The sequence below is a fragment of the Camelus ferus genome, chromosome 10 (genome assembly GCF_009834535.1).
Source record: "Camelus ferus isolate YT-003-E chromosome 10, BCGSAC_Cfer_1.0, whole genome shotgun sequence".
Lineage (NCBI taxonomy): Eukaryota > Metazoa > Chordata > Mammalia > Artiodactyla > Camelidae > Camelus > Camelus ferus.
The window spans coordinates 63688752-63699654 of NC_045705.1; the positions used below are offsets into that span (position 1 = coordinate 63688752).

General features: G+C 48.5%; 1 protein-coding gene across 1 annotated transcript; it reads right to left on the reverse strand.

Moving 5' to 3' along the window:
- Nucleotides 1–1763: 1763 nt before the first annotated feature.
- On the reverse strand, nucleotides 1764–10898 carry EEF1G (eukaryotic translation elongation factor 1 gamma). The gene is made up of 10 exons (XM_006181760.3): nucleotides 10747–10898; nucleotides 9487–9645; nucleotides 8785–8848; nucleotides 8484–8626; nucleotides 7809–7952; nucleotides 5888–6017; nucleotides 5301–5505; nucleotides 2459–2631; nucleotides 2239–2363; nucleotides 1764–2001 (listed from the first exon to the last, which is right to left on the reverse strand). Exons 1-10 carry the CDS (start codon nucleotides 10756–10758, stop codon nucleotides 1843–1845), a joined length of 1314 nt encoding a protein of 437 aa, XP_006181822.1. The 5' UTR covers nucleotides 10759–10898; the 3' UTR covers nucleotides 1764–1842.
- Between the last annotated feature and the right edge of the window lie 5 nt (nucleotides 10899–10903).

The window sequence follows — 10903 nt, forward strand, 5'->3', positions numbered from 1 at the left end:
CCTTTGGAGGGCAACAGCAAGCCTTCCTGAGGCAGCAGCGCTCTCCCCTTGGGCCTCCCACCCCACCTCCGGTTTGTGGGTCCTGGCCCTCCCCCAAGACCAGGCCTGGCCTCATCCAACCTGGCCACACTCCTCGGCATCAAACCGCCAGAGCTAGAGGCACAAGAGGCAGGACGTGTGGATGAGTCACTCTTCCTGCAGAGGGAGGCTAGGAGGCGGTCCAGGCCCCCCAGGCCAGACCCCAGTCCACATGGGCTGCCAGGCCCGCTGCTGCCCACCCCGCAGGACCACCCTCCTTTTCCTGGGCCTCTCAGGCCTCCCTCTCAAACCTACTTTGCACAGCTTGCTCTCTCCTGCCTCAATCTTCAGCTACTGGAAAGATTAAGGATACCAGGAAGGGAGCGATTACACAAGCTAAGGAGCAAAAGGCGGGTGAGAAATGGAATCCGGGAGGGGAGCTTGGCAGATTCTGAGGCCCCAGCAGCCAGCTCAGGGCACACCCATCCAGCACCTAGCATTTTTAAATCAGATCCTATCCAAGAGCAGCCCAAACGCTCAGAAGCAAGACAGGTAACAAGTTTGGATCCAACTCAAGACACAACCACCAGGGAGCAAACTCTCAGCAAGAAATCAAACCCCCCCCCCAGCTGGATTTCAAACCACAACTCTCCCCAGCAGTCAAGGTACCAGCTAGATTACAGCCCTGCCCCCTCATGAGCTACCAGCCACCAACCTGTACCTAGGAAGATCTTCTTCCTCTCCCTGGCCGAGACCCCACTCACTTTCTGCTTGGACTAAGGGGGTGGGAGAAAATAACCACAGAAAACCATAACCTGGAGACCAAACACACACAAGCCTAGCAAACATACTTAGGCTGCGGGTGGGGAATGACTGTTTCTGCATTTGCCTCAAAATGCAAATCAAACTAGGTTTCCAACCTCACTTGAGCTGTTCAATTTACAGGGAGATCTTCCATGCTCTTCAGAAAAGACAGAGTAGGGGCAAGGATTTCTTAAAAGGGTATAATAAAAATTAAGCTCAAAGGAGAAAACAGCAACCATTGGCCTGAGTAGGGTTGTTAAATGTCGTTCATGACCGCTCTACATTCCAGGAGCAGCAGGGCGTGTTTAGTGTACAGGCTGCAGTGACACCCACTGGGTTCAAAACTCTGCCTCCACCCCCCAAGCTGTACGGTCACAGGCAAGCTACTTACATTCCGAACCCCACTGCCTTGTTAGAAAGTAGGGACACCCCAGGTTAAGGCCCATAGGCCAGTGTGTGTTCTAAGGAGCCTGTGCCTAGTCTTGCTGCTTGTCTGAAGGACTGAAACTCTGACTTGGGTACTGCCGCTGACCCCCTTCACAGCACAGCTGTGGGAAGTCAAGTTAAGTCGCTCTGCATTGCTGGCTCTCATCTCAGCCCATCAGCAGGTACTTTCTCCCTTCACAGGGGAGGTCTGGAATCTGGTCCCTAGGGAAGAGGTAGAAGATGGTGACACAGACCTCCTGTCACCATCTCCTATCTGCATCCAATTTTCCCCAGCTAGGCTAGAAGACAGTCATCACAGTGGAGGTAGGGCAATTTAAAAAAAAAAAAAAAAAAAAAAAAAAACTCAAAACCGAGAAGAGGGCTTTCTTTCTGCTCTTCTGAAGACTTCTCTCCTGCACAGGAAGGCTCTGCAGGTACAGACGATATCCTGCTCCAACACATCTACTCCCCTTTGAAGAAGCCGTCACCCACAAAGGAGGCTGGACAGGAAAGGGTTCAATGTTCAGTTTCCTTTAATGACCCCCATTCTCCCTGAAGGGCAGGTGCAGACAGCTAGGCGATGGCAAGAAATGTTCACTTGAAGATCTTGCCCTGATTGAAGGCTTTGCCCACATGCTGGAAGTCCCCCTCCCAGGAAAAGTATTCTCGAACCAGCGTCTGGGTTTCCTCACTTCCAGGATCCAGTTTCCGCCATGTGTACGACTCATAGTCCACCTGCCAATCTGGACTCAGCTGGGGAGAAAAAGCCAGGTAAGAAGCATGTGGTCAGGTTATTGGACACTGCCCCACACCTGTTACTTCCAGCTCAGACATTGGTGATCAGATGCCAGGACTCCTGTGAACAGGACAGCTTCTTATGGACACACTCCTTGAACTCTCCACAATGCCCATAGGTTCAGGAATCCAAGTGTACTCCCCGTATCCTCACCCACACTAAAGAGACGGATTCCTTCCCTGCACCTTCCTCACCGGAAAAGCAAGCTCCTGGCCTCGGAAGACCCAGACCCCAGAAATGGAGCTGCTATTGTTGGTTCCAAAGAGAATGACACTGGCAAAGGCATTCTTCCTCAGCTTGTCCAATCGCTGGAACATTCCTGAAGAGCAAGGAAGAACATTCAGCCTTTGAAATCAGATCACCCACTACCTAGTTTGTCCTCCCTGCATCTTCCCAGAGCCACCCTCTTCTCACCAGTGATGAGGTTGCAGCTCATGAAGGTCTGAGTGAGCTCTTCAGGGAAGCGGTACTCGGAGTACCACAGGGACCAGCCATCCTTATCGAAGTGCTCCCAAAAGTACGGCAGCGCCACAGAGAGCGTGTCCTCGTTGGAGTACTTGCGCTTAAATTCATCCAACACAAAGGTACTGAATGGAGGGGGAAAAGCCAGGAGATCAAGGTGGAGAAGATCATACTGAGGCAACAAAAGGGTTGCCAGGCTAACAGAAGCTAAGGGCGTTTTTGCTCAAATGTACTGCTTTAAAGAGTCACTGGACTGGCAGGTATACATCACCGCTGGAGGAAGGAGAGCTGGGGGGTATGAACAGGGGCCCAGGGCATTCCCCACAGCCTAAGTATGTATGCTAGGCAGTGGAGGGTAGGACCCAGGAGGGCTGGAAGATCTGCCACATGAAAGACATAGTGAGCTGCTGCCCCCTGGTGGAGACACAGTGAGGACTCTTTTTCCTGGCCGGCCCCTCCTGGGGCTCTTTTCCATGAGTCACACTCAGTTCCTGACTCACCCAAGTTAAGTCTCTGTCCCCATCACAGGGGCCTCTTCAGGTTACACACACTACAATATGACAGCAATGTAAGCGGGTGGGCATTTTCAAAGGGCCTCCGCCCCAAATCCTACACCCATGTCCTTTAGTCACTCTGCCCAGAAGCATGTTCAGATGTTGAAAAACCCTCAGGTTCAGGTTATCTTTGATGCAATCTGGCACACTGAACCAAGACCTCCAGCACCAACATAGGAGAAGCTCCCCCACCATGGTAGGGGTACTGTTTTTTCTTTCTTTCCAATTATAAAAACACACGCTAATTGAAGAAAATCATTCACAATGCCAGAAAACAAGATAACTAATATTTTAGTGTATTTCCCACTGTTGATTATCCAAAGATGATACATATAGTTCTGTGCTTTACCCATTTGCTCATTTAATACTGTGTCTGCCTACCGAGAATGTTTTGCAAATGGTTTAATGACTACTCTCCTATTGCATGAATGTGCCATAAATCTAATAAATCCCCTTCCTGAATGTTTAATTGATTCAATTATTCATTAATATAAATAATGCCAAACCCTAAAGTCAGGCTGTTACCTTCCTTCCCTTTACAGATAAGGTTAAGTGGTGTGACCTGCTTACTGTTACGATGTAGCAGAGAACCTACCCATGAATTCTGTCCTAGGTTCCTTCCCAAGTGTACATCAGAAACCTCTCCTGAAGAGATGTGACACCTCAACCACCCAAAGAGTGGGACTGGGATTTTTGCTTCACTCCCCTCCTGAACTGTTTGAACTTTATTATTCATGACCATGTGTCCATTTTTAACTCCAAAACCAACCACAGGCTCTAAACAGCTCCTGAAACAAATGTAGCTGGAAGGCCTTAAAAGAACTACAATTAACTCTGGGCAAGTGATAGTCTTGTCTTTGAAGGCATTACCTTGTGTCATTAAGAATCCTGGGGAGAATAATCTAGGCAGCCTAGGAGAGCACCACAGTAATGCAACCAGTAATAAACATTCCCAAAACCATATAAAAAATGCAGTTTGTTAAAGATTTTAAGTTTACTGCCTGATTTATTTGTTGCCCAGAGTATACAGACCTAAAATACATGAAAATCTCTAACTAATAATGAACTTGTCTACGTTACAACAGCATATATAATTTGGGTTGGTTATCACAGCTTACTTACACATACCAAAAATCCTGCTCAACGTTGACCCGACCCTGTGCTAGGTTCAAGGTAAATCACTTCAGTTCAGAAAGAAATACATTTTTAAAGAGCAGTGGCGTTGGGAGCCTCTTGTATGAACTGCCTGGGAGTAAGAGCTCTCAGCTACGCCCCAAGCTGCTCCCAAAACAGGGAAGCAGCGTTTCCTAATGGTAACATCCAGTACTGTGATGCTTCGCCATTTACAACTGAGCACACTTATGCCCACCACCAATGCCTGCTCCTTCATCCCACATACAAATCACTCCAAAATGGGGAGGTCAAACACTGCTGAACCCCAAGAGACCAACGAATGAAAGGGTGGACAGCATTGGGAAAGGCAGAGTGAGTGGACAAAAAAAAGTAGAGTGAAGAGAGAAGTGACATGACCATGGAAAAGACATTTCTCATAGTGCTTGAAATTCTAGTAAGGTGACCTGGGGCAGTGACTGAAGATAGTAGAGAACTGGGCAAGTACTGGGTGTCCCCCACTTTTTTCACACTAAAATCCTCCCCTTTACTATATGCTTTCTTCCAAGAACCCTCTACAGTGATTGGAAAGAGGAAACAAATGACCACACCATCTATTTCCTTCTCCTTGATGGGTGTAACTCTCCCAGTCTGGGACACGAAGCAGACAGGCACTATGTAACTACGGTCATCATCCTTTCTCTTAGCAATTCCTATATAGTCTGATGCATCAAAACAACAATCAGAGGATACTGATGTGGTGTCTGCTGCCTCAGCAAAGCCGGCCCAGCAGCGCAGAAGCAAGATCTTATCAAGCGTGCGCAAGACCAATCAATTCACCATCAATTCACCTCCACACGGAACTCTGGGCCAGTCTGCTTTCCTTGCTAGAAAGGGAGCTCTGATATTCCCAAATATCGATGCATTTGGAACCTGCTACCCGCTTCCAAAATTTACCCAATTCTTGATGATAAATTCAGGAAGTTGCTTTATTTACAACTAAAATGCATCTTTCAATTTTGTACGGACAACCTAAAATTCTAGTTAGGCTCTAGCAGTGTGAGGGGGACACACATAGGTGAGCACAGGCCTTCCTGGGTCCCATGCCCCCTACATTCTGACACCCTTACCTCTTTGGCAGGTGAGCAAAGGGATCCTTGGCCTTTGGCTCAGCAGCCAGCGCCTGCTCACATTCATCCATCTCCTCCTCAGGAGCAGGGGCAGCTGCCTTTTTCTCTTCTTTCCGCTCAGCCTGGGGCTTCTGCTTCTCTTCTCGAGAACCCTTCTCTTTCCGTGGGGTGTCCTTTTTAGGCTGGCTCTCCGCAAACTTTTTAGCTGGTGCAGAGGAAGGGAGAAAAGTCCATGTCTGGCCTCTTTCCATATCCCTTCAAAACCAGGCACCAGCAGGGTAATAGAGAACTGCTGGGTGGGACGACCGAGGGACCCAGACTCCACTGCCCCTGCCACCAGTCAACTTACGTCCTTGAGCAAGTACACAAACCTCAGCAACAAATACACAAGCATCATAGTTCTACACGAATGAATGAGACTACGTGTGCGTATAGGACAAGTGTCATAAAATATTAGTTGCTATATGTGATACCCCACATTCCGTGGGTCCACATAACCCAAAAGCTAGACAGGAAATCAAGGCGTTAAGACTGAGCAAACCAGCCCCTGACTCTGGCCACATCCTCCTCTACCTCCTCCAACTTACCATCAAATTGAGCCATCTTCTCACAGAGCTTCACCTCCCCCAAGACAGCCCGGAACTGGGGCTGGTTAATGCAGGTTAGAAACCAGCGGTTGGTGTTGGGGAAGGCCTGGCGGAAAGAAGGTTCCAGGACCTGCCAGGAGGGAAGAGTGGAAACAAAGTCAGTGGACGAAAAGATCCAGATGAGCTTCCGGCCAGAAACTAGACTCTTGTTTCTTTCTACACCAAAGCTCTAGCGTCCTCTCAGCCCCCAGAAAGCACCTCCGAGACACCATCTTTCCCCGGAGGGCTACTGCCCATTTACCTTCCAAATCTTTCTTGCAGTCCGGTCCAATGTAACAAATGCCTGGTCCCATCCTCCATTTACTATGAATCAACCTGGTAGGAGTATTTATATGGTGCCTAACTACTTTTACAAAGCCACTTCACACCTACAATTTCATGTGTCAATAAAACTTTAAAAGGTTGGGACCAGCGGAGGGCTATCAACTACTCATTTTGCCAAATAATGAAAATGATCTACACGAACTACATGGTACGTGATATACAGATGTCACCAAATTTCAGAAAGTAAATATTCAACAGCAATGAAGTTTATTTCAGAATAACGGTCAGCCCTTTAACTTAAATTTAGCTTTGTGAAATATTCATTGACCATTTTTTAGTTTGCCAAGATCAGAGGGAAAATAATCCTGACACGAGTACACAGCAGTGAGTTCTGTAATGTTGGTTCTACAGCGCGAGGGCTCAAATTCTACTCCACGGCTTTCAAGCTACATGCTCTTGGACAGGTCACATTTCTCTCACCCACACAACAGGCAGAGACTCACTGAGATGGTCCCTGTGTGGCCCTGGCACAGGCTCTGCCACGAAGTGGGTGCTTTTCCCTTTGCTGTCATCACATTACTGTTCTGGAGCAGCATTACTCCCAGGGCTGCTGTTTACGAATCAGCAATGTGTCATCTTCTTTAATCAATAACCTCAACAACGATTATTACTACCCTGGTTTTACAGCTTCCAGAGGGAAAAATCAGGACTAAAGGAATTCACACACACACAGCCCCCTTCTACCTACAACCGGTAAGTAATGAAGCCAGGAACTAACCCTAGTTCTGCCTCCAAAGATCTACTACCCCTACCTCTGTCTTCACAATTAAGCACAACCGGGCTTCCGTAGAAATGAGAACAAACTAATCATCTTAGCTTCCAAACAGAAACTAAGGGCAACAGAACAGTATTAAACTTCTCAGAAGGAAGGAAAGCAGTCATGGCGTAAGCAGATAGGGAAGGGGGTCCTCGAAGGAGAACCAGGCATGACTTTCTTAACGTAAGAGAAGCCATTTTTCAGCCTAAGACATTTTGCGGGTCTGAAACTGGCTGTAATGCTTGTTCTTTAACAGGTCTTAGTAAGTAATGAACTTAAGGAAACAGAAAAATGCAGGAACGAACTTACCAGGCAAGAGAAGTAACAACAGCAAAGATAGTAAAGACTAGCCTGAAGCGCTCAGTCACCAGATGGCCTGGAACCTAAGGGATGATCATAATGACGACCTTTCCTGACCCTCCTGACTTAGATCAGCCAAAGCATGGACTCTGGCATCACCCAAGTCCCACCAGGAGTATGCATGTACCCTCAGCAAAAGGTCCCCAGCTTTGCTGTTGCGTAAGATCTCCAGTGTTTTCCTTACTTGCTCCAAGTAATACTCTTTTCTGATCTTTGGTTCAGTTGTGTCTTTTGGCTCAACACTCACCATGAGGAGAGTCGTTTTCAGGTAACAGTAGTACGCAATCCTGGAATTCCCACAAACTAGCTGTTACCTCAGACTCCCTCTCATCAGCCAAATAGAGGGTAACCTGGCAGACTTGTTACTTTGTTTCTAATGCCCACCTACCCTCTGCCAACCAGATTCTTTATAAACTTCACCTGTTTATAGAGCCACAAGAGGGTGCAGACAACTGTGATGTCAGCCAGCGTCACACGTTCGCCCACAAGAAAAGTCCTCGTCTTCAAGTGAGCATCCAGCAGCCCCAGAATCCGCCTCACCTCCTCCTTTGCATTCTCTGTGGCCTATTGATTTAAAATGATAAGACTTAGCGGTGGTTACCAATCCCTGTCCCCATCCTCCTCCTCCAACAATATAACTAAGGTAGCTGAGTCCTGAGTCCTGACTCACCCCAACCCTTTCAATGGAGTCAGATTCAAGGATCATTCCAAATGTATCACAAACGAAGCTCTCAATGTTACACTTCTTGGTGCAGTCTGCCTGCATCTCCCGCTGTACTGACTGTAGTCAAATATCTTTGAATTTTAGAAAGAACTTTAGAGGCCATCTGGTCTAACCACTCTCCTACCATTTGGTGTAAACTTTCTACAGCAGATATCTCTCGTCAGACCTCCCACCTCCACTGGATCCGTCTGACAAAGAATTCAGATACCATCAACAGCCCAGCGCTCCAAACTTACACCCCAAAGATTAGGTATTTATTATCCATATATTCTGGCATTGCTTTTCCTCAACACTTTCTATCTCTCACTCCCTGATACGCAGAAGCTGAGGCCATCCCTGCCCTTGGCTTCTCCCTGAGTTTCAAGGCTCACCTGCTTGTTGTAGTGCATGATGCCCAAGGTGGGAAACACCCAGGTACTGGCTGGGGGCACTATGTCGCTATCAGCAAAGCTCACCCACTGCACCACCTGGGCTGCTGCCTCTGGAGTACTTCCCCGCAGCTCCTCATTGCTCACTGCAGAGGCAGAACATAAAGGTCAGAATGCTGGGGTTATGCCAAAACCAAACTAGGTCCCTGAAAATTCCTCTCCCTGTTCACTCCAGCTCACCTTCACCCTCTCCCACACCGCACCACCTCCAGACCCACCCATCCCCACATCCACGGCAAATTACCATAGTAGGCAATGGCATTGCTCTCAAACACACAGAATCCATCATCACCCTCAAATGCTGGAACCTGTGGACAAGGCAGTCAAAAGAAAACACACAGTAATTTCTCACTAGTCAGCCAAGGAACTGAACTGTTTCGAATAAAAGTTTTTATATCAAGCTGACAACCCTTGCTAACCAAACTCTTGATACTATCTGAAACTCAGGAACCAAAACTGAGTAACTTGCTATCCCTTACATAAGGGACCCAAAAGATTCAGACATTATTAGATATTTGTAGAAAATCCCTCAACCAAAGGAGCAAAGGCAAGAAACCAAGTCTTACATCTGCCTACATCATTCACAGTACTATGGTGTTCCCCACACTGCACTTGACATCTCTGCGCCTAGCACAGATATTTATCTATCTCCGGAAGCCCCTTGGGGCAAGAATCACCCTCACGGTAAATATTTGATATATTTCCACTGAAACCATTTAGTCAAAACTCATTCTCTCCCACAAATACAAAACCTGTGAATTTTACAGGATGTTACAACTGTCTCAGAGTAAGTTGTTGTTAAATCTCTGAAATGTGAGGGGGAAGAAAAAAAAGAAACATGAAAAGCTAGGTCCCTTTTAAAGATGGAGGTCATCTTCAGAGTGATAGAATCTCAGGGCTCCTTCGGTTCTCAGGATCAAAGGCCTCTCTCCACTTCCCTACTCACCTTGCCCGCAGGAAATTTACGGAGAAATTCGGGGGTGCGGTTCGTTTGGCCAAAATGGAAGTGGGGTGGTGCGGAGAGCACGCGGACCTGAGCCCCGCTGTACTGAGAGGCAATGAGGGCCTTGAAAGCCCTCCAGTTTTCAGGATATGTGTACAGGGTCTGTGGGGAAAAGACAGGGATTAAAATATTAATGACTAGAAGGGTCCCGGTCCTCAATGTTCCCAGGGGATGACTTCCCTGAGTAATCCCAAGCTGTTTCAACTCACTTTTACTCCCTCTGGTGAATCAAGTTCTTCAGTATCTGTTGTCATGTGTAACCAGAGTCCTCCAACATACCGAGGACAGAACTACACACCAACTGCTAAATAAAGCTTGCTGACAGATTTGACCTTCCATAAGGACGTCTCTAGAAGCATCCTCTTCCTCTCCACTACATCTTCAAAAAATCCAGAACTTCTAGCTCCCTCAGACTCCATCTGCCGACACACACACACCCCTCCCTTCCCAGATCCCTTGTTCATTCATTCATGGTTACCGAGCGCCTGCCTGCTCTACTGCTGAGCCGCTCACCCTTCAAAAGTATCAGCCCTGTTTCCAAGACACACACACCGACCAAGCCATTTCCAAGTTACCTTCGGAATAGCCACGGAGAGACCGAATGACATCTTCTCTTCCTAAGTCAACTCGGTCTCCCTAAAAAACCTTTCATTCCTTGTCAAGCATACCATCCCTCCGGTCCTGTCCCGCAGTGAGTTCCCTGGTGTTGCCTTCTCTCCTTCTATTAACGTGGCCAGCGGGGCCCGACTGGGCTGACTCCACCGTCCGAAGGCTCCTCTCGCTCCCACACCTCCCTGCCGGACGACCCTTAACCATGGCCAGCCGTACCTGCCCACAAAGACCCTCCTCTTCACCCTGTGCCTGCTGCTGCCCCACAAAACGATCGCAAAAGTTCTGTCAACCTGCCCGGACCCCACATCTCGACTCAGCAATGAACCCGAACCCCTTACTCAGGCTCCAGACGCTCAGGATCCGGCATCTCTTTCTCCTCCACCCCAGACCCTTCCACCTTTTTGGCCTCTGAGAGCCCCAGACTCAGTTCCCCTCCGGGGCCTGGAAGCCCTACTCTCCAACAGTACGGTCTCCAGACCCCGGATCAGTTCCCCACTCGGCTCCAGAATCCCTCTGACGCCGACTGGCCCTCCTCGGGCAGAGGATGGCCTCGGATAGGGTGACCTGGGTCGCCAGAGCCGGCAAACTTACCCCAGCCGCCATGGTGATTCCGCAGAGAAAGGGGGTGGGGCTCTCCGCGCTGCCGCAAAGTAAGCCGTCAGGGAGAGAAGGGAGGGGGGAAGGGGAGAGCCGTGGAGAAACAGCAGCCGGAAAGCGAGGACGGCATAGACGGCATACGCACGACAGT

Bases quoted from the DNA above. Each gene is read 5' to 3' on its own strand.
- EEF1G (XM_006181760.3), bottom strand. The intron at 2,364-2,458 runs GTGAGAAGAGGG...CTTGCTCTTCAG, and splicing joins GAGCTGCAACCTCATCACTG to GAATGTTCCAGCGATTGGAC. The intron at 2,002-2,238 runs GTGAGGAAGGTG...TTTTCTCCCCAG, and splicing joins GCCAGGAGCTTGCTTTTCCG to CTGAGTCCAGATTGGCAGGT.